General features: G+C 34.3%; 2 protein-coding genes across 5 annotated transcripts; both read left to right on the top strand.

Annotated features, from left to right (window-relative positions):
- Positions 1-15,257: 15,257 nt before the first annotated feature.
- On the top strand, positions 15,258-21,321 carry LOC147536981 (serine/threonine protein phosphatase 2A 55 kDa regulatory subunit B beta isoform-like). Of its 4 annotated transcripts, none has more exons than XM_086644101.1 (14): positions 15,258-15,717; positions 17,083-17,186; positions 17,298-17,393; positions 17,468-17,587; positions 18,167-18,376; positions 18,825-18,916; positions 19,098-19,216; positions 19,470-19,593; positions 19,712-19,835; positions 19,957-20,025; positions 20,114-20,205; positions 20,289-20,366; positions 20,645-20,712; positions 20,832-21,321. In XM_086644101.1, exons 1-14 carry the CDS (start codon positions 15,615-15,617, stop codon positions 20,972-20,974), a joined length of 1,542 nt encoding a protein of 513 aa, XP_086500227.1. In that variant the 5' UTR covers positions 15,258-15,614; the 3' UTR covers positions 20,975-21,321. The 4 variants fall into 4 exon arrangements, with proteins under 4 accessions (XP_086500227.1, XP_086500228.1, XP_086500229.1 ...); XM_086644102.1 differs by having other exon boundaries at positions 15,284-15,717; positions 18,167-18,373; XM_086644103.1 differs by having other exon boundaries at positions 15,285-15,717; positions 20,835-21,321.
- A 639-nt stretch (positions 21,322-21,960) lies between these two features.
- Positions 21,961-24,401, top strand: LOC147536982 (NADH dehydrogenase [ubiquinone] iron-sulfur protein 7, mitochondrial-like). Its single transcript, XM_086644105.1, has 2 exons — positions 21,961-22,464; positions 23,911-24,401. Exons 1-2 carry the CDS (start codon positions 22,073-22,075, stop codon positions 24,143-24,145), a joined length of 627 nt encoding a protein of 208 aa, XP_086500231.1. The 5' UTR covers positions 21,961-22,072; the 3' UTR covers positions 24,146-24,401.
- The last annotated feature ends 47 nt before the right edge of the window (positions 24,402-24,448 follow it).

Raw genomic sequence — 24,448 nt, forward strand, 5'->3', positions numbered from 1 at the left:
ACGGTTAACCCCCCACCGACGATTTTATAATCTTGACTAACTTTAGACCTTGGTTAAAATTTAACCACAGTTAAATAAGAACAGATCATTTCTTTATTATTACCATAATAACCTCATCTATTTACTGCAAGATATTTAAATTACCAAAATAGCCTATTTCATGTTTTGGACTTTTGCCGCGAAAGAAGGAAATTATTTACCTTACCGTGACTTCCGTCTCTCCGGGCGGGACAAATATAACGAAATCTTGAGGCTCCATAGTTAGAAAAATTATATTCATTCCTCCGTCTCTCCTCCAACACTCCGCATGAGCGACATATCACTTGAACATATATTTTCATCTTTCTCTCTCTACTTAAAAGAGTGGTCTAACCACACACTCTTCCATCTCGTACCTTCCAATTCTTCCACGACTCATCATTATGTTTTCTTGTTTGTATTAATTGACTCATGATTTGGAAGGGGAAAGATTTTTCCACATTTTATAGCTAATTCCAAATGTAATAACAAACCAAATTCATAACAACTATTGTTAAATGGTCGATATAGTTGTACAAAATGACTTGATCAAATTAATGTAGGTTACTTTTCTTCCGTTTCTGACTGCAAAATGAATTTCACGTATTTGGTGTGATAGAAATTTAAGATGTAATGGTACAAAAATAATATTGTCGAAGTGATTCTATTGGATAATTATTGTTTTTAGATCTGAGGAAGAATCACAGCTAAGACCAAATGCACCCCTCGACAAGTCGACATCCATGAGAGAGAACTGTAAGAGAGAAAGAGACAAATATGCGAGTGAAAGATGACATGGTAAGAGAGAGGTAAAAGAATGACGTGAGGAAATGATACGAGGGAGATGGGAGAAAGACTTTAAAGATATAAACATAGACGGATGGAAGACTGAGTAGTCGCAATGCAGTGAGGAAACTAACTAGTAAAGAGATGACAAGTTGTCCCTAACGAAAGCATTGGCTGTAAAGAAATTCAAGGTGAGATAAGTAAGTTTAGATGTGGATTTGTAAGCGGTCTTCTCGTTCCATTTTTTTGTCAAGGTATTGTTCGTGAATTTCCCTTTCAACCAATAATGGTTTTCTGTCTATGGTTGTTCTTGCCATTTTGCTCTTACAAATATAGTCAGTGGCGGACCCAGAAAATCTTCTTTGTGGGGGCACTTTTAGTCAGGGACGGCACAGACCCAAAGCCACCAAAACGGTCGCTTTGGGCCTCAAAATTTGGATTTTGTATGATATTTTCAAAATGCTTTTATATTTCAAATATATTTTAAACTAGAGTTAACATGTAGCTTAATGGATAAGAGCATGAGTTTTGTGTAAGAGGTCAGTGGTTCGATTCCTCTTATTCTAAGCACTGTTAGAAATTTTATTTATTTTTTTAAATTTGCAATATATTAGAGACACTAATTTTAACTTCGCTTGGGCCTCCGGAATGTTTGGGTCGACCTTGCTTTTAGTTATAATATGTTGTAAATTGTTTAGAAATCTTGATGTGCGTCTGAGCTAGTGATTTTATACATTACTGTTAGTTCTAAGCCAACTCAACTACTATTTACTTGCGAGTTATGTTGACTATAACAAATATAAATAAGTAGTCTTATAATTCGAAATATATAAAGAAGTTAAGGAAATAGAGAGTGTAAACTCATTTTAGAAAATAGTTAGAAACTAACACACACGCAATTTAGAAAAATAGTCGAGAAAAAAATTATATATATATAAAATGAATTAAAAAGAAGGCATAAAATGGTAGTACGAAAAAAACTAGCTCTAACAACATTACGGGAGTTAATAGTGAATTTACAAAGAATAAAGGCAAAAAGATAAAATGATCTATAAATAAAGGGGTCAAAATGGAATAACATTGGGTTAATATGACAGCAAATTGAAAACTAGGGGGCATACAAGAATTTACCCACAAAAAAATCAATAAATGAAAGGCTACCCAGACAAGAACTCGGGTCTCCAAAACCATCACCTTACTCTCTTACCACTACACCATTCCATACTTACTGTAATTTCTAGGGTTTGTTTGTATTTATAATAAGGGTCATTTCCCTAATGGGCCCCAACTTTGTGACCAGCTTCCCGCCTGGCCCCCTACTTTACGAGAAATACCCATATGGCCCCCTTCCGTTATAACACCGTCACTCTCTCTCCTCCATCATGTTTTCTCTCTCTGCCAACTCACGCCACATCATCTGTTACGCCACCTCATCACCTTCTCCGACAGAGGTCGCCGGCCGGGCAAATTTCCGGTCGGCGACCTTCAAACTAAAAAAAAAAATTATTTTTTTTTCTCTTCCTCTCTCTCTCTCTAAAATTACTCCGGCGAAGGGAGACCTTCGCCGGAGTGGTCTGTTCTTGAAGAACAGACCTGGGTCACCACTCCGGCGAAGGGAGACCTGGGTCACCACTCCGGCGAAGGGAGACCTTCGCCGGAGTAATTTTAGAGAGAGAGAGAGGAAGAGAAAAAAAAAAAAATTAGTTTGAAGGACGCCGGCCGGGAATTTGGCCGGCCGGCGACCTCTGCCGGAGAAGGTGATGATGTGGCGTGAGTTGGCAGAGAGAGAAAACATGATGAGGAGAGAGAGTAACGTTGTTATAACGGAAGGGGACCATATGGGTATTTCTTGTAAAGTAGGAGGCCAGGCGAGAAGCTGGTCACAAAGTTGGGGGCCATTAGGGAAATAACCCTTATAATAATTGTTATATTCGGAAAAACTATATAACTTTACACTGGACGCATGGGGGCACGTGCCCCCACGGGTCCCTCTCTGGGTCCGCCCCTGAATATAGTTTTATATTTTTTTTAATGTATCGAAGGCTTGAAACTTCATTGTCACCAACTTATCAGTATCTTTTCACTTCAATTTCACTTGATTAGTATCCATGAACTTATTATTAATTGGAATTATGGAGGTTCAAATATCAATATCTATCTTTTTTTTTTTTTTTTTTTTGATGAGAAATATCAATATCTATCTATTGATTATAAATGTAAGAATCACATCATAGGGTTAGAGTGTCTCCTCACGCCCTCACCTATCAATTAGTCTAGATAGTACTTCCTAATTATATTTCAATGTTCAATGAGAAGCCCTATGACATGTATTTGTAGATTGATACAAATTTCCACGTAACAACATGCATTTCCATAACAACCATCGTACCTCCACCTTCACCTCTACCACAACCTACCTTAACCACCACATGCATCTCAACCACCACCACTCCTTAACCGCCATACTCCTACTAACACCAACCGTACCTCCATCATCACCACCGTATCTCCGTCACTGTACCTCCACATTTCCTCTACCACGACCACCACCACACCCTAATCGCCTCATGCATCTCAACCACCAAACATCTCAACCACCACATGCATCTCAACCACCACATGCATCTCAATCGCCACATCTCAACTTGTCAAACAACACCATGCCTCCATCACCACACGCTTCAACACTTCAACACAACCATGGGCGGACCTATGTGAGGGCAAGAAGGGGCAATTGTCTCGGGTCATTTTTGAAATTTTGTAACTTAAGAAAGGATAATTTCGTCATTTTGAATTTTTTTTAGAAAGTCTGATAGGTTTACAACCCACCAGCCGAGAGGAGAGAGACCAAGAGTATTTGCAAGGAAAGAAAAGATTGGGAGGGAGGGAGGAAGAGATAGGAAGATTTGGTTATCTTATTTCTCCCAAAATTCTTCAATATTTCTAGTTTTGATTCAGCCATTTAGTTAGTAGTATCTTTTAGTTTCTTATGGTAGGTTGTTTTAGGGTTTCATTGTTTTTCGCTTTTTAAAGTTTTGATTATTTGAGATTAGTTTAGCCTTTGAAGAACCTTGAACCTATGCAAAATTCTAGATTCATAATTGTTATAGTCTATAGTTTCTCACCCTAAATTGTTTTAGGTTTTTTTTTTGTTTCCCTCTCTAAATTGTTCAACAATGGGATTTGATAAATTTGTTTTAGTTTCTTCTTTGTAGATTGTTTTAGGGTTTCAGTGTTTTTCTCTTTTTAAAGTTTTAATTGTTTTAGATTAGTTTAACCTTGAAGAATCTTGAACATATGCAAATTCTAGATTCATAATTGTTATAGCCTATAGTTTCTCTCCTAAATTGCTTTAGGGTTTTTTGTTTTTCTCTCTCTAATTTGTTTAACAATGAGATTTGATAAAGAAAACTTATAAAGCCTATATTCATAATTGTTTCTCCCAATATTATTTTGAGATTTTTGTTTCTTTTTCTAAATTATTATAGTTTGATCTTGGAATAAGAATACTTATGCATAACCTAGAGAGTAGAGAGTTCATAATATATTATTAGATTTTGTTTCATAAAAAAGAAAATTGATTTTGACTCAAAATAGAATTTCATTTAAGTTAGTCTCTCCAAACCTTAAACCTAGGTAATGTATGTTTTGATTCCAATTGAAAGTATGGTACTACTTATATAGTATACTTCATAAAAAAAAAAAGTCTGTTAAGTTCAAGGAAAGAGCTCGCCTCCCTTGGTTTGAAATCCTGGTTCCGCCTCTGAACACAACTACATGATTTTATCAGCGTGACCACTACCACCATCAACCATCCTTACCACCATTTGCTACAAAGTAATCATGGAAATTATGAATTAATTATATTGAAATCAAGTGTCTCCGCCAGAAATGAAAATTGACCAGGTTACTATATTAAGTTTTGAGAGATGCTAGAATCACAAAAGATTTTGACAAAAAAAAATTCCCAGCTGATGTGGCGATTGTGATTTTAATCTCTCAACGGCCTAGATTTGGTCAAAGTTTGAAACCATACCCGCCACATCAGCTGGTAACCTTTTTTTGTCAAAATCTTTTGTAACGTTATCATTTCCCTTAAGTTTTTTACCTTTTTTTATTCATAAAATTTTATTTTGTCAAATATAATTTTGATAATTTTTTATTTATGAAAGCAAATGTGCCTCTACTTCAAACAAAACAACTACTTTTAATTGTCAAATGGCACCTTAATCATTACATTTGAAAATGATGTATAATAATTTATTTACGATTGAGTTATGACAGCTTTGTTTATATACATGTTCCCTTCGTACAGAAAAAACACTTTGTTGTACTCTTTTGAATGGTTTGTTGGATTGGAGTTTAGAAAGAAAACATTTACAATTACCTTGGCCAATGTTTTAAATAATGTTGCATTAATCAGTGCGATGCTGGAAAAAATAGTTGCAAGTGATTCATTGATTTTAGATGGAAATTTACGTTATATGTGTTGCGTTGAACATACAGTGAATTTCATAGTTAAGGATGGACTAGATGTAATTAGTGGAACAGTTGAAAACCTTTGAGATAATATTATGTTTTAGACAATGATCAAAGTAGAGTAAAAAAATTTGATGAAGCATCTAGTCATCTGGAAATTGCATGAAGGTAAAAAGTTGTCCCTTGATAGTAAACTCCTTTTAAATTATGTGTTTTTGATATTGGAATCCAAAATTTATTATAAAAATGTATTTCCACATTTGAAGGTAAGGGAAGAGATTTACGTATCTTTACCATCAGATTTTCATAAAAAATTAGCGAAAAATATTTGTGGAAGATTAAAGTTGTTATGTTCAATCACTGAGATATTCTCTGGGACAAGGTTTTCTACTTCAAATTTTATTTTACTGAAAATATGTGAGATAAAATTAGCTTTACATAGTTAGTGTTATTCTAGAAATGAGGTGGCTCAAGAAATGACAGCAAATATAATGATAAGTTCAATAAGTATTGGAATGATTGTCATGTTGTCGGAGGACTAACAATAATTCTTGATCTTAAAAAATAAAATTTGGAACATAGATCCCATAGACTGCGACTTTGGGGAATAAAGAAAAATCTCCGGAGCATAAAGACTTAGTCAACCGATATTGACATAAGGAAGCATATTTATTTTCTAATCCAAAAAATTATTAAGTCGTTTTTTGCTCCCGAATCTTCATCTTCACCTCAATTCGACTCCACGATTTTCAACCACTATAACTTTCAGCCACAGTAACCACAACCAAATTTTTTCTCTTTCTCCTCTCTCTTTTTCCTTTCTTCTTTCTTTACACTTGGCCAATCAGGCAATCACTCTTATCTTCATCATCTCTGGAACAAGTATAAAATCTTACTACATAGAATAAAAAGAAAACAAGAGGAATTATCATTTAAGCTCTTTAATTTTCCAAAGAGCTACTTTTATTAATCTATGGCTATGTTCACATAGTACCATCCCTGCAACAACTATAACCCCATTTATACGAAAACCCACTTTGAACTTTTCAAAACCCTCGCGAATCTCAGCAACGGACCTTGGGGAGAAACTCAATTCATTTGTTACAAATTCTTCTTCCTTGTCATCCAATTGGGCACTTGATTAGTTGGTTACTTAATTGGAAATGTTTTTTTTGCTTGAGGGTAGTGATTGTGACTGCGAGTTTTAAAGAATTTAGTGCTAATAATATTAGGAATACCTTTAGTCGTTAGGGTTTTGTTATAGATGGGATACTTTTAGGTATTTTTGATAAATCTGAATATGAGACTTTATATTTGTTTAAGATGAGGAACATAATAGATGTAATTTGAACTAAGTGTAAAGGAAGAAGAAAAAGGTCGTGACTGTACCAGGAAGTTGTGGTGGTGCAGGTGATATAGAAGATGAAGGGGCAATGTTTGATCAAATTAATTTTTGGACTAAAAAAAATATTCTGCCGAAAATGTACAAAAAAAACATGAATTTCCTAGAAAATTTATTCCTGGAGATTATTCTTTATGCCCCAAAGCCGTGGCCATTCCATAACATAGGGTGGCGTATCTCATTTGCGCCGATGCGCAAAGCTTGTTACAATTTTTCTAAGTGTCAAGTTAAGTTCAAATCAAATAATAAAGTAGTCGGGTTAGTGATTTAAGCGAAAAACAACATCCTCGTTAGTGATCATTTGTCAAAAGGTGTAACCGTGAAACCAAAATTGGACCATTACTTGGAAGAAAATGTTATCTCGCAAAACTCATATTTTGATATTCTAAATTGGTGGAAGACAAACAGGAGAAAATATCCAACACTACAACTGATTGCTCAAGACATCCTTGTGTATACCTATAGCAATTGCATCTGAATCGACATTTAGTACAAGCGCTAGAATAGTCATTGAATATCGTAGTAGACGTAGTTTAAAAGTTTTTTGAGCCATATGTCTACACGAGATTTAGAATGAAAGGCAATAAATATAAAAAGGTTTTTATTATTATTTTAATCAACAATTAAACTTACTAATGTTATTTTCATTATTCAATTTTCATTTAATACAAAATTCAGTGTTTTGCAATTAATTTTGGTCACTAAATTCTAAGAGCAAAAATATGTGACAAAGAATTAGATAAAAGAAAAAAATATCTAAAGTTGATATTTGATTTGACTTTTTTTTTTTTGTTGAACTATATTTGATTTGACTTATTATTGAAATCGAATTTTTGGGTTTATAGTCCAAAAAACGGGTCCTAATAGTAGATATAATCCTCTCTAATCCTATAAAGGGTTTTAAAACCAAAAAAATAATATAAATAGATATCTAGTCCATTTGGTCTCATCTAGAGAGAAAACACAAATCTCTAGAATAAATATTATTTCATAATCCCTAATCTAACATTTCCATATTTTATAACTGATTTATCTTCGAAATCTATGCATATCTTTTTCAATATTTATCTCTCATATTTCTCTCCAATCATGTTTCTATTCAAAGTAAGGATATCTTCATTATTATCTCCCATATTTCTCTCCAATCATGTTTCTATTCAAAGTAAGGATATCTTCATTATTTTCAGTAACAGAAACTCTTTATTTGATCTCTCTAAAACCGATTTAGTTGACAAACCTCCATTAAACACAGAAAATCTTCTTCTTCTACATTATATTGCTGTCCAAATTCATCATTTATCAGGTTTAATACTTTCGAAATCTTTATAAACACCATTGTTAATATCTAATATTTCTTCTTATAACTAAAACCTTAATCATTTCGCTCTATTATAAAACGTATCAGATTTATGATACATATCTATAAGATCTGTTTACTAATTCATTAACTTCGAATGTATGATGTTTATTTTCTCTCTCTAAAATTTTCATAACTGTTTAAGATCTTTATGTTTATTCCTTGTTCAAAGATTCATAACTAAAACCCTAAAATTTTCATAACTGTTTAAGATCTTTATGTTTATTCCTTATTCAATGATTCCTTCAAAGTTATTATGTTATGTTTGCATCCAGTGATAATATCATGTTTCTTTAGATCTATGTTTAATCTTCTGTTGTTTCTGATATTTCGTGAGATCAGATTATCAATCATCAATCGAATGTTTGATGTTTATTTTCTTTCTCTCTCTTAAAATTTCATTTATGTTTTTGATCTTGATGTTTAATCCTTCAACTCGAGTTTGACATTATAGCAATCAATCATCATAGCAGATATCTTTAGATTTGTAGTTTAAGCTTAATGATATTCTCATTTTTTTTCTTCAGATCTGGTTTTCAATCCGTACGGATTTATGAAACATTTGTTCTTTCATACGATTACTCATAACAGAATTTACAGTACATGTACTGTATCGTAAATTACCACAATTTATAGTAAATAATGGGTAATTTATAGAACATTACCCGTGCTTTAACACCAAAACAGTACTCATTTCATTAGTAGAAATACTTCGCTTTACTATCAAATCTCGTGTACTTTGCAAAAGTATATATAATTTACGTATATCTTCATGTTCTTACCATTATGTATATAATTTACGTATAAGTGCACATAAATTATGTATCATTTATTTACCATTACGTGTACTTTTCATCCAAAACAGTAGCCTTGATAAGTTTACCAAACTACTCAAAACCTTCAAATGTTGTCAAAATTTGACAAACATTATATATAATTTACGAAACTGTACATGTAGTTTATAATACAATATATGATTTTTTTTCTTTAATGTATGTGTATTTATGTGTGTAGATTTGATATACCAGATGAAATTTCAAAGAAAATCATCAAATCAAAGTGAGTCAACGAAACTAATGGAGAGTACATTGATGGGCACCATTTTTGAACCAAATAAGATTTTGTACTTTTTTTTTGTAACAGAATGTAAAGGATGTATAATGTAAAAGAAATTATATGTAATGTAAAAGAAATTATGTGTAATTTATTGAACAAGATCCACATACATTTGATAAATTATGTTGTATACTTGACAAATGGTGGTTTCATCGTCATAATTAATACATAATTTACGTATTTGTTTCATAATTTGTATTCTATGTGTATTTATGTATGAGTAAAAACGAAAACATATGTTGCTTTAATGTTCCCAGAAAAATATACTATTTCCAAAACTGAAAGTTAAGTGAGAGAAAGTGATATATATGTTTTGTATATTAACCCCCAAATCACGCTAAATTGATCCTAGAAAATATACTATTTCCAAATCTGAAAGTTAAGTGAGAGAAAATTGATTTGAATCGAAAAAAATTTACATAGTAAGAGAGAGAAAATTGATTTGGTTTCTAAATCTGTAAAGAAAAATAAAATTGATTTGGTTACGATTTTTGTTTTGAATTGATTTGGAAATAGATTTGCTTTTCAAAACGGTTAGAAGATAGAGAAAAATCAATTTCGGATTTATACGTTAGTTGCTTTAAATCCCCTAAATCACACCCACATTGGAAACATTCCAAATTCACCCTGGAAATTAAAAATCCCGTGATTTTTGTAGGAGGGACATGGACGGTAGTTCTCTCATAAAGAATGGGTTATTATGTCCATAATGTAAAAGGACTAAATATCCATGTTTTGGGAAGATTGGATCATAAACCTTTTTTGAATATTATTTTGGTTTATATACCCACGGACCCTATTGAAATCTTCACTACCGCAATCATTGTTTCTATTGGAGTTTTTTTTTGTTGAAAGGTTTCTATTGGAGTTAGGAAACAAATGTTAGTGGTTCAGATGATGAATGAGCTCCTCGGATATGAATAGCCTTAGAGTTAAACAAGTTTGAGTTTTATATTATCTAATTAGTTGTGGTTTTTACGGTTGATAAAGTTAAAACTCCTACAAAAAATTTCTTAACAATGATATAGTATTACTTTTAATTGAAATAACTTAACAAAAAAAAATAATTGAATAACTTGAAATGATACACATTACATTTTCTTTGAACCTAACCCTACCTGTTTCATATTAAAAGAGGCGAAACGTGGCGGTAATGGTTAAGCTACTTTTAGTCAGAGTGGTTATGGTAATTAATGCGCAATACATTAACAATTGGGACGGGTGTGGTAAAACTCAAGACTAACGAGCCTTAAATGGAAAAGGGGGTGACTTGTTCCAAACTCGCCCCCTAATACCAATAAAAAGATTTGAGTGTAAGTATTCATCTTTACGCCTATCTGTTAACTTTAATAGTCCTAATAATAATACTAGTAAATTTATGAGTTAATTCCTATTTGGCCCCCTACTTTGTGACCAACTTCAAATATGGCCCCCAAATTTCTGTAAATTCAAATATGGCCTCATATTTTCACACAAATGCCATAACTACCCCTCATATTAATGTATTTTCAAAATAAAATAAAATTTCCGGTCGGCGAAGCTTCATCGGAGAAGAGAGTGCTGACTTGGAGAGAGAGAGAGAGTGAGGTGAGTTGGAGAGAGTGGTGACGTGGAGAGAGATGAGTGGTGGAGACGGAAGTGAGGTGGAATTTAGGTTTTTTATTTTATTTTAAAATATATTAATTAGAGGGGTAGTTATGACATTTGTCTGAAAATAGGGGGCCATATTTGAATTTACATAAATTTGGGGGTCATATTTGAAGCTGGTCACAAAGTAGGGGGCCAAATAGGAATTAACTCTAAATTTATTATGCGCATTTTTACTAGAGGAGATGCTAGACTTAGAAAAACATAATATATTTTTTAAATTACGAATATCTTTTGTTGTTTCTCCCAAATATGATGCAATTGTCAGTAAACAAGAGGCGAGTCATATTAAGATTCGAACCAGGGATAATTATAACTTTTAAAGAGACCTTTGTACATTAAGTTTTAAGCGTTCCACATATAATTGGGCCCCGTCCCAGTGGCGGACGAAAAAGTTTTTTTTTTTAATTGTGGGGATGCGCATCTTATGCACCTTTTTAAATATTGGTAAACACTTTCTAGTTTTTTTTGTTGAAATACATTTTAGTTAATATATTGTAAATTTTAAAGCTCATAACTAATGTTAGATTTTGAAATTACATTTATAATCTCTAACGAAACTATGTAAATTATTGTGGTATAAGTGATTTAAATTATTGTTTTTTTCGACGATCTAATTTACTAATCGATTTGAAGAATATATCTATGATCTCGTTACTTATCTTCCTTCTGGTCCCTTTTCTGGTATGTGTTTGATCTTGTTTTTAATCTCATTCCCGTCAGGCGGCGGTGGTAGCCAAGAGGCGATTAGGTTTAGAAGATGAATATATGAGAGAGGAAGAAGGTGACAGGAAAAACATTAAAGAGTGGTACTTTAGGAAAGTGAAATGTTCAATTTATAGTCAATGCACTGAAAAAAAGGCACCTGTGTATTTTGCATAAACTAAGGGTCCAGGCGGAAAACTGATAAAAACTATGGGTCAAATGGGTAATAATCATTATTATAATCTTGTTTCTGATCTTTCTGTGATCTATGTTGCAGACCTTGTTGTTTTTTGTGACTATGTTTGATGTTTATCATTTTTTACCGTTTGTGGTTGTTTGATCTTCATTATTGGGTTTAGTTTTGTTTAGCTTGTTGTTAAACCATTAGAATCATCGATTCATACTGTAGTTTGTTTCCTTCAAACAGTTGTTTGTGTTTTTCAGGAAAAAATGAAGAAAGATATTCAACATCATTTAGTATTTAGGAAAAACAATGAACAAACAATTGTTTATTCGATAAAAATAGGTGTTGTGTTTCTACCAACTGTTGTTTTTTGTTTCTAAAAATATGAAAAAAAATGTACCCCCAATAAAATTAAGTATTTGGAAAAAGTAATGAACAAATAGATGTTTTTTCCATATGAACAAGTGTTTGAGCTTGTTTAAAAAAATTGTTCTTTGCATCGTTTTAGTGACAAAAAATCATAAACGATAACAAAAAACAGTAAAAATGTGTTTTGAGACAAACATATAAAAAATAAAACCTTCAAAATACAAAAAAACATTTGGTGAAAAACTGTTAGGCCATGCTTGGCGCGCGAGAATGAAATGTGATCCCCGTGAATGGCATACCCATAACGAGATTCCTGAGAATCAAATTATCAGTTTAATGTTTGGTTTGACCAGGAATAGGAATTCGATTCCTGATAGATTCTTAACCTGATGTTTGGTTTGTATAGGAATAAGAATGTAAATTTTTGTAAAAGTCATATTATGCCATTTTTACTTAAACTACATAAATATAACGTCAACCTTGTTATATATTTTAATCAGTATAATCTATTCAAATTTGTGTATATGAAATAGTAACGCGATACACCAATTCAAGTATATTTAAAATTTTATTTACAATAAATAAGTAAGGATCTAGGTTAATAACTTTTCGTTTTAAACGTTATGAAATTGATTGGAATGAAAAAAGAACAAGAGAGAAAGAAAAAAAAAACTAGAGAGATTGAGAGAGAGTTGCTATGGTGGTGGCTAGTCCTAGATTTTTAATTTTTTAATTCTGATATTATGTGGAGGACAATTTTAATACTAGTCATTCTAATGTTTTATTAAGGATAATTTTGTTCATTAATATTAAAACAAAGCATTCCCGGGAATGAAAAGCACAAACCCACCCCCTACCTGGGTTTGTTATTACCCCATTTGGGAAGAATAGGATTCCCTCTGCATTTCCGCGAGCCAAACAATAATCAGGATTGTGATTTTTAGGAATCACATTCCATTGCCACACGATTCTCACGGCCAAACATGGGATTAGGGGATAAAAACAAAAACTCTAAAAAGTGTTTCGTAAATAAAAAAATAATTAAAATAAAGGTAAAGTGAAAAAAACAACGAATCACGGACAAAAGGTTATAAACATTGAAAACTTTGGAGGGAAACAAAAATAGGATATGATTTATCGTTGTCCTTTTCGTAATTTTACCGCGAATAGTTTTTTTCACCCTTTCGAAATTGCATTGTTTTTTTCAAATGTTTTCGATTTTGTTTTGTCTGTTTCACTATCACTTATTTGTTTAATTCCTTTTCTTCATCGTTATTTTCTTTCTAAAGATTACATTGAAAAATGGAGTCAGGACAAGTTAAATCCTAACCCTTCCTAATGCAAAATCTTAGGATCCATTTGATATGTGAGACTTGATGGGAAAGAAAGTCATTTTCTTTCTGATGAGAATCAAGTTTTTAAGTGTTTGATTAGGTAGCAAGAAAATAACGTGTGCCTTTAAAAATCCCGTTCTCTTCGTTTTTTCACCGATTAAATGGGAGGTGCTTTTAGAATTTCGTGATATTTTTGTCATTTCGACCGAGATATTTTGAAACTTTGGTGAAAACTCGATACTCGACCGCATGATACCCGAAAAATTCGAAAAGTTTGACGAACTTGGACGGGTTTTGGACACTAGGATTTTTTAAATTACCCGTCCGATTAAACTCGAAAGCCCGAACGGACAGAGAGTTTCAAAGCCCGACCGGCCCGATCCGATGAATGTCATGAACCCGACCGATCCGACCCGGACCGATTCCCACCCCTAATTAAGAGACATTTTAATCAAAAAATACTGTTATATTTGGTTCCCATAGACATAGAAAGAAGATGCTACCACTCAAAATGTAAATTAATATCCAAATACTTTTCTAAGAAAAAAAAATATTACTTTATATATAATTGACGTACGAATTCCCGAATATGACAACCGGATGCAAGATTTATCAACTATATAACTCTTCATCCAAATCTAATGGCTCTTATACATCGCGGGCTCTATTTCCTACCGTTTCCGGACAAACGTAAAATAACCCTAACAAAACCAAACCAAGTTCATTTTCCAATTAATTTACTTTTTGGGTGCTTCTAAAAGCACCGGGCCAAAAGGCTGTTAGCATCCATCTCTGTTAGCACCATGCCCAACCGCTCATTTCTCTATTAGCACCGTCCAATTATGTAGGCACCGGTCAAGTGGAGTTAATCCTAACCCCTCCATCCATCTCTCACAAAATCCAACCACAATGATGCCCTAAGCTAGACGGACTGGACCAGTCCGCCGTTTCCCTTAAGTCACGGATTAGCCAATCCGTTACTCGTCACATGCTCACGGATTGGCTAATCCGTTTCTCTTCACTTTGTCACGGATTGGCTATTTGGCTAATGAGGCATGTATATAATCAGAATGTAAACAGTAAATTACAACAATCTCTTCTTTTACCTGTTCTGTTTTAATGCAAACTTTGACTGACAAAAAAGTTAAAAAGAGAAATTAATTCAAATTCGACTTGAATAAAGAGGAGTTGGTAAACACAAGCAAGAGAGAATGTAGAGAGAGAAAATGTTGGTTATGGACTTCACAGAGGGTAAATAAAAGAGAGAGAGAGAGAAGAAAGATAAACTTTCTGCAAGCTAGGCAGAAAATTGATGGTCATAACACTCTCCATCTCTTATCTTCTTTTATCCCGTTTTGAAAACCTAAACCTTCATCATCTTCTTCTTAATTATATTTTAGAGAGAGAAACTAAATAGATATATATATATATAGAGAGAGAGAGAGAGAGAGAGAGAATGGAGTTTGATGATGATCATGAGGAAAACCAAAAAGATGAAATGAGTATTGGGATGCCAGTTTCAGCTAGTTATGAATCTGTTCTTGAAAACTCATCAAAACAAAAAATGGGGATTACCGGAGTTGGAGGAGAGACGCCGGTGGTCAGAGGTTCTAGTTGGAGGTATAAAGAATGGTTAAAGAATCACGCTGTGGTATCGGTGGGCTTGCTGTTGATGGTTGTGGAGAGTTCAAAATACAGTAAGTATTATTTTTGAAGAAGATAGAAGAAGCAAGCGAAGGTGAACGTCACCTACATTAAAAATCGGTGCTTATAGAGAACTCGGGTCAATAGTCATTGACCCGAGTCGATAAAATTTCTGGATGCTAACAGCCTTTTGGCCCGGTGCCTTTAGAAGCACCCATTTACTTTTTTATTCTTTTACCAATAAAAGAAAAAAAACAGACGAAAAAAAAAGAAAAAGAAAAAAGAAAATGAGTTGAGATTCTCAGATTCTCATCCCACACCTTTTCTCTCTCTCTCTCTCTCTCTCTCTCTCTCTCTCTCTCTCTCTCTCTCTCTCTCTTTGTCAATGAAGAAGAGATAAAAAAAAGAAAAACCAGCATTTTCATGGAGTTTTCTAGGGATTCAGAAACCTAAGAAGATCTAGTACTAGTTGATAAAGGTTTATTATACAAATTGAAAGTGTTTCATGTTTTGAACTCCTCGATCTTATCTGTTGATTTTGGTACTGAAATTTCAATAGTCTAAAATTAGAGAATGAACGAAGAAAGAAAAGATGAAGTTGATCTTTTACATCCGCTCGAGTGGAAATTCTCTCAGGTTTTTGGTGAACGAACTGCTGGTGAAGAAGTTCAAGAAGGTATGTAATTATGTATGTATGTATGAATGAATGAATGAATTACCTTTTTTGTTGGATCCGTTTGAGTAGATGATATTTGGTTTTGATTAGGGCATGCTTGATGTGGTTTTGGATCTGTTAAAACTGATTCTTATTGATTCATTTGCATGTATAATGTTTTTGTGTATTTGGATTTGGGGAAAAAAAAAGTTTGAACTTTTGATGTTAAAATTGGAAGAAACGAGGGTGATTGGAAATATTAGGAAGTGAGTTAGTGAAACTTCTTTAAGTTAAGTTTGAACTTTTGAAGTACATGCTCGTGATTTTGGTAACAAAAGTGACTTTGTACTTTGAGTTAATGAGTTAGTTCATCTGAGCTTGGGTTTTTCAGGATTGCATTTAGAGAAGGATTTGGTTTTAATGGAAATAGCTAATAGAGCTGAGGATTGGAGGAGTTTAGCTGTAATCATGGATTTGTAATCCCTATTTTGATGCAAAGAGTATGCGATATGATCTGAAATAATGTATCTTTAATTGGAAATAGTTACTTGTTGGCATTAATGGATTTACCAAATTTGGAAAACCTTAACAAGATGGAGTAATTTTAACACGTATTGAGATAGAAACAGTGGTTATTAGTTACTCCGGTAGTTGATAAACGAACTTGATTAAATAGACACGTTTACGATATTACAGAAGCAAAAGATCGAATCAACAAGCGCATAATTGGTTGTCTGAATCTAAAAGATAGTACAAGTGTCTGAACTTCCAAGCACCAACTAGGTACGTGGTGGTCGAGTATAGAGCGAGAGAGAGAGAGAGGTAGCTAGGTTTCAGATGGGTAACCTACTAATCTAGTATATGGGTAGATGAGTGTGAGATGAATTGATCGCTATAAATATTAAAGGGAATTTGGGTATAGGATACGATAAAAGTCTAATGTATATCATGTCCTCTAACTTCTAAGGTAGTTTCGCTTAACTTTACTATGTATCGGTTATCTGCTAGTGTCTAGATATGAATGTCATTGATCTGTGGTTGGAAAGTAACGTGGAATAAACCCTAATATGTTAACCCTAGGTAACTAGGTTTTAATGGAATGGCATTATAAGGATTGCTTTCTGTTTACGGGTTGAATGTGTCGTCGGGAGCATGCATAAGTTTGTATTAGTTTTTCTTTTAAATTTCTGTATATTCTTCGAATGCTTTGCGTTGTGGGACGGAGGTATATATTAAGGTTGTTTTAGTAAAGTTTATTTATGAAACTTTTCCTCTACCGTTTTTATTGCAGGTATTTCTTTCGTATGGATAGAGTTTTATCTGATCTTCACTTGAGTATTATTATGTAATCTCCTGATATGCTAACCATTTCGTTACTTTCTTCAGTCGACATTATTTCCGCAATTGAATTTGATAAAACTGGGGATCATCTTGCTACTGGTGATAGAGGGGGCAGAGTAGTCTTATTTGAGAGGAGTGATACCAGAGATGTATGTTCGTCTAGCACTTGATTCTTTCATATTTAATTTCTTTTGATTCTCGGTATATACTGTAACCTTTGTTTGTGCAAGTTTCTCATATGTTCTGTGATTTACATGTAGCATGGAAATCGAAGAGATTTGGAAACAATGGATTACCAAATCAGTAGACACCCCGAGTTTCGCTACAAGACGGAGTTTCAAAGCCACGAGCCGGAGGTAAATACCATTTAATTTTCGCAGATTGCCTTTTGTCAAGTCTTACTTTTTCTTACAAACTGCCTCTACTTCAGTTTGACTATCTGAAGAGTTTGGAAATAGAGGAAAAGATCAACAAGATCAGATGGTGTCAGACTGCTAACGGTGCATTGTTTATCCTCTCAACTAACGACAAAACTATCAAATATTGGAAGGTGGGGATATTTTGACATTTGTTTTATGACTACGCTCACTTAATTCTGTTGTCCTTTATTTTTTCCAATCAATATGCCGCTGTACTTTATCCATAGATAGCCATTTTATGTTACATCTGTATATTTCTCATTTTCCTAGTGTGGGCTAATTCTCGAAATCATATTCGAGGTAGTCTTTGAGTTATAAGTACTCCACGAGTATGTTCTTGTCTGCACGACTGCATGAGTGATAAAACATGATTTCTATTTCCTTTTCAAGACAAGAATATCAATTGTTAAAATGTACGAATGTAAAGTAGGTACGTGTGTCACAACATCGACGATAACGATAAGCATGCGATTTTGCACAAATAACATCACATATTTATTTGCAATTTTCGACCACCCTTGATTAGTCAAGTAAAAGAGAGATCTATAAGTTGTGTAGTATTCTAATTCAAAATACATGGTGCTCCCTTCTGCTATTTCTACCTTCTTGAGTTAATGAGTCCTATGGGAGTTTATTATTATTGATGCCATGTTTTCGTTGGATAACTTTCCAAGCTTACTTATTATGTTCCCTTTTGAATCCTTGTGCAGGTTCAAGAAAAGAAGGTCAAGAAAATATGTGAGATGAATGTGGACTCCTCAAAAACTATTGGCAACGGCAGTAGTGCTGGTCCAAGTACAACAGCTAGCCCGAAACCCTATCTTGCAAATGGAGGATGTTCAGAAACGTCATACAGTAATTTGAGCAATGACATCTTGTTTCCTCCAGGAGGCATTCCGTCGCTACGTTTGCCTGTGGTAGTTGTACCTAACCTTGATCTTGTGGAGTACTAGAGTAGTACTACTTGAATTTATCAATTTAGCTTTCGTATTTGTAGTGGATCTAATCTGAGACCTATATATGCGTGTTTTGCTTGTTAAACATAATTTAATACATGATTTTACCCTTTAGTGGAGTTAGAGCTTCTTAACTTTTAGTGCTTTCAGGTTCAACTAAAATAACTGAATTTGAGAAGAGGATTTGATTTAAGATCTAACTCCACTACAGCCATAAAAGCATGCCAGGACTCATGTTAAACATTAAATTAGTAAATTGCGTATAAAACTATTCAGAATAGATCCATAAGATATAAGTGACACTGTAATGATTTACTTTATTTGATGTTACTTGTGCAAGATCTCAGTAGCTTCTGACTTCTGTTACTATCTATTTTGCGCTACTAACATTTGTAGAATTCATGATGTGTAGGTCGCTAGCCAAGAGACAAGCCTTACGGCGAAATGTCGAAGAATATATGCTCATGCTCATGACTACCACATAAATTCGATTTCAAATAACAGGTTAGTGCATTTCACCTTCTGGCACGATAAGTTATTTATTTACATAACACACTCTATTAGTAGTACTTTCTAGATCCATATTTTTATTGGAGAAAATATTCAAAATTACTTTATCAAAAAAATTTGGATTGTTTTTTGTACTCTGTTGTTACGTATTTATTTGTATATGTTCTTTCCGCAGTGATGGTGAAACTTTTATATCAGCAGATGACCTGCGCATAAATCTTTGGAATCTAGAAATAAGCAACCAAAGTTTCAATATTGTTGATGTGAAGCCTGCAAACATGGAGGATCTAACTGGTACAAGTAGTCAAAATTATTCATTATACTACATTATAGTCCTACTCGTAAATGGTCTCTGCATCTGAGGATCAGTGGTTGTTAATCTTTCCTCAAATCCATAATCCGCGAGCGTGCTGCTAAGTTAAATTTAGTAGTATCTTATAGTTGGGCATTTGGTAACCTCACCGTTGTATTTCATTTGATCACATAATGTAGTAGGGTCAACTTCATGCAGTACATGCTTTAACTTATACTAGTTTTCTACTTGCAGAGGTTATAACATCAGCTCAATTCCACCCTAGTCAATGTAATACATTAGCATATAGTAGCTCGAAGGGTTCAATCCGGCTTATTGATTTGCGGCAATCTGCTTTATGTGATACTCATAGCAAATTGTAAGTGATCTGTTTCTGAACACCAGGTGTTTGATTCCCATGACACTAGAAGGATTGATACCATGAACTTCTTCAATTTCCATTCATTGCTATAGCAGACTCTAATTTATGCTTACAGGTTTGAGGTGCAGGAAGCACCTGGCTCAAGATCTTTTTTCACGGAGATTATTGCGTCAATTTCTGATATTAAGTTTGGCAAGGATGGGAGACATATACTTAGTCGTGATTATATGACTCTTAAGGTTCGAATCTAACTTCCGTTGATACCATCTAGGGTCTGGACTCTGGAGGAAACCCCATTGTGTTCAAATTATTACAAGACTTTCTCTCTACTCACTAAAACTCACTTGGCTTGGTTGTTAGCTATGGGACATAAATATGGATTCAGGTCCAGTTGCAACCTTCCAGGTTCATGAACATTTAAGACCCAAGGTGACATTTCTTATCTGCATCTCTCATGATTGAACTTGACGATTCTTTCTTTTTCTTGATTGTAATAATCGTCTCTGATCTGTCACAGCTTTGTGATTTATACGAAAATGATTCAATTTTTGACAAATTCGAATGTTGTATGAGTGGTGATGGATCACATGTTGCAACAGGTTCTTACAGGTATATACATACTTTTAATTGCGCTATTCTACTAAAATCCCACAAACCGATAAAATACTAACATGTGCAATGTGAAATCCCAGCAATTTGTTTCGTGTGTTTGGTTCTGCTTCTGGTAGCACGGAAGCTACCACTCTCGAAGCCAGTAAGAACCCCATGAGGTATGTACCAATCAACTGGGAAGCCATAATTTCATCTCTGTTAATTCTTTTTGTCAGATTTTGGGATCTCTTGGAACTCAGTCATAGTCATCAGAAATATATCAATTTCCTCCAATCTTATATATATTTCACACATCAACCCATATGTGTGTGTGTGTGTGTGTGTATTCATCCCATTTCTGAACAAAGAAGAAAAGAACATATCAACCGAACGATTTTTCATCAGCAATGTCGACTAATAATATCTCTGATTTCCTCCGCCCCATTTTCTTGTTCAGGCGACAGGTTCAGACTCCTTCGAGACCTTCGAGATCACTGGGTAGTTTAACTCGTGTAGTTCGACGAGGTTAGTATTATTCGAGTTCCAGATAAACCATAGGAAGCTAATGTATAGTATATTTTCGTTTCTGGTGATTTAGTCAACATTTTATTTCCCTTGCCTTACTTCTTTTTTGAAATCTATAGCAGGAGGAGCAGATAATTCAGGTGTCGATGCAAATGGGAATCCTTTCGATTTCACCACAAAATTACTTCACCTAGCTTGGCACCCAACCGAAAATTCTCTTGCTTGTGCTGCTGCAAATAGCTTGTACATGTATTATGCGTAAAGAGATGATCGTGGAAGAAATTTTGCGTTGCTTGGGAATATCTCTCTCTGCAAATCAAATATAGGTCGTTCAGAAGTAGCACTTGCAAGTTTTCCTTTTGTTCTTCGGCAAGCAGATCATTTTTAAATTATTTCCTTTTTGTAGTTATGTTCCTATTGTGTTGAAATTAGGTCGGAAAAAGAAAATGTGATTATAGATATTCTGCTTCCGAAGCGAAAACTGTTTCGTACTGAGATTGAGATCAACGAGGGTGTAGAAATGTTTTGATAATTACATTGTTCTCAAGGGTACTTGATTTTTGAGGGTTTTATTCTCAAATCCAACCCAATGGAACTGTTAATTCCTCAGTTCTAAGTTCTAACCCGTTGATTATCTTTTACAAAGAAAATTAAATACCCAACTTAAACGAGTCCAACTTTTAAGATGGCTTGTTTCGACGACGCTTTTATGCTGCTCTTTGACATGCTCAGCCTCTTCCGCTGAAGTTTTCTAATGGAGTAATGTGCTCAAGAACGTCGCAAAAAGCACCTTAAGAATGCATCAAGTAGCCTAAAAGCATCACTCAGAGTGCTCCTAAAAGGAGTCGTCTACTGTGTCCGTCCCACAAATGCTACCTAGCGTGCTCGAATCCAGAGTGCTCCCAAAAGGAGTCGTCTAGAGTGTCCCACAAATGCCGCCTAGTGTGCTTGAACCCAGAGTGCTCCCTAAAGGAGTCGTCTAGTGTGTCCCAAAAATGCCACCTAGTGCGCTCGAAAACCGTCGCATTACGTGCTCCCAAAAAATCCCCTGTCCTAGAACTGTAGCCTAAAATATCTAAAAACTGTCATCTCATATGCCTCAAAAGCGTGATCTAAAGTGCCCCATAAACGCTAACAAGTGCTCAAAATACTCGGAAAAGTGCATCAACTTTCATAAAGCGTCGTCGCCTAAAGTATCTAAAAGTGTCGCATAAAATGCATCTAAAACGTCCATTAATTGCCGCGAATAAAGTGGGAGAAGAGTCGACCAAGTGTTTTCACCGCCTGGGCTTTTACATTTTCTCTTTCTTCTTTCTCGCTCTACCAGACCAGAAGAGGGATTTCTTTTCTTTCTTCAACAATGGCGCTTCTTCCTCGCGCAGCTCGCTATGCCCTAATTTCATCTCAAAGATCCGCATCAATCCACACCACACTCCCAGCTCTATCAACTACCTCTTCTTCTTCACCTGCTCCTTACTCTCGTCCACCACTTCCTGCAACTCCAAATGGGGTTTCCAAAGCGGCTGAATACGTGATCTCGAAAGTCGATGATCTAATGAACTGGGCTCGTCGTGGATCTATCTGGCCTATGACCTTCGGTCTTGCTTGTTGTGCCGTTGAAATGATGCACGCCGGTGCTGCTCGTTATGATTTTGATCGATTTGGTGTCATTTTTAGACCTAGTCCAAGACAATCTGATTGTATGATCGTCGCTGGTACTCTTACTAACAAAATGGCTCCTGCTCTTCGCAAGTACGTCTCAGATCTCCCCCTTTTTCATCATTTCAATTTCTTGTTGTTTTCATTATAATCAATTTTGTTTGTCAAGTAAAATTTATATCTATCTTGTCTTGAAAATTAGGGGTTTCGTTGTTTGTCATCGAAAATGTTAAATTTAGGATTTTTTTTTAGATCCCAAATAGCTTGAAATTGATACCATGAATAGGTTAGTGGATTGCTCAAGTTTTATGAACGATTGAAATTTCTAGTGAAGTATGTTTTCATGGTTAAATGATATTTTGATTACTTTTGAATTTATAGAAGTATTAAAGTTTGGATATTGGGAATATGTTTAATGATCACAATGGTTTGTGAGTAAACTAAAGATAGGGTTTGGGATTGAGAGGTTCCTTGTAGAATAAAATTCTTAGAATCATGTTCTAAGTTCTAACACATTTTAGATTCTAATTTTGTTCATAAAGGTAAGGGTATTACCAAGCATCCAATCCGATATTTGTTCCTCGATTCCTTGTTGAAAATTGAAAATCAAAATTGGAATTCCGAAGCAAAACAATTTTGTTCATTCTGTGGAGTCACATTCTTAGTTGTGCTTCCTATAATTTCTTAGTTTAAGTGATAATCAGAATCATTTCCTGGTATAACTTAAACCCACATACACTTCCAGTAGCTAAGGTATCCTATTGGATTGGTTTACATTCTTTCAGTTTTTACTTGCTCTGGTATCTTCAGAATTAGTCGATTTAGGACGTGAGAGAGATATTTGATCTTCGTCTATTTAGAAAAATAAGCTAAAGTTGAAATTAGTGTACTTAAACTTTTGCGCCGGCACAGACTCACAAATAATCTCCTTACTTGACTTGAAAACCACTGGGTAAAACATCATTATGTGATTTAGTGACTAGGTGGAAATGATGTTAAGGATCGACATGATTTTACAACTTAAGAGAAAGATGGATTAGTTATGTAAAGAAGGTAGCGGTTTTTCTTTTGCAGGGAAATTACTACCTAAGATGCCTTTGTTTTCTTAAACTGTTAACTAGAATAACCTTTGCGTTTTACATCATCAGGTAAAGCAAGTACCTATTTTTACATCATAGGGATTCCATTCGGGTTTTTCTTAAACTGTTAACTAGAATAATCTTTGGCTGAAAAATCTCTTAGCTAACTAAACATATGTAATTTGATTAGGACGCCATTTAATCCAACAATGAAATTAACTGTGTTGTGTGATTACTATTAAGAGAAAAGCTTGTGGTTTATAGGCTTATACCATTTTAGATGCCAATCTCCATGAAATGTTGGTAATAAAGAGCGAAATGATCCAAAAATGGTCAAGTAGGAGATCGGGTTTTGTTTTAGAAGTACTATTCCCATTTGTAATATCAATTTCTGTTTAATGATTTCAAACAGAATCAGCAGGAGAGTTCCATTTTGATACTAATTTGAACTAATTTGCAGAGTTTATGATCAAATGCCCGAGCCTCGATGGGTTATCTCAATGGGAAGCTGTGCAAATGGCGGTGGCTACTACCATTACTCCTACTCTGTTGTCCGAGGCTGTGACAGGATTGTACCAGTTGACATATATGTCCCTGGTTGTCCTCCAACAGCAGAGGCTTTACTTTATGGAATTCTTCAACTGCAGAAGAAGATTAACAGGAGGAAGGATTTCCAGATCTGGTGGAACAAGTAAATGTCCCTAAAATCCGCTATCGTACAGCTTATAAAACTGTCAATCTGAGTGTGTTTTTAGGGTTTTATTTGCGCCGTTTGTTGAAGAAATAAATTCTTCCATGGAAGAACTTGATTTGTTTGTCTGTTTTATATGTGGTAGAGAGATAGACCCTTGTATTTATGGGCTATGGGATTTCATATGGATGCTCTCTCTTTCTCACTCTACACATATTTGGACTACTATTTAATACTTATTTTGTAATTTTAAGTTTAAAGTCGGGCCCTTTTAGGACTAATAGAAAGCCTCTCTACCAATTGGCTA

The sequence above is a fragment of the Eschscholzia californica genome, unplaced genomic scaffold (assembly GCF_041429995.1).
Source record: "Eschscholzia californica isolate CP2 unplaced genomic scaffold, dmEscCali1.0.p SCAF_5, whole genome shotgun sequence".
NCBI classification, from domain to species: Eukaryota; Viridiplantae; Streptophyta; class Magnoliopsida; order Ranunculales; family Papaveraceae; genus Eschscholzia; species Eschscholzia californica.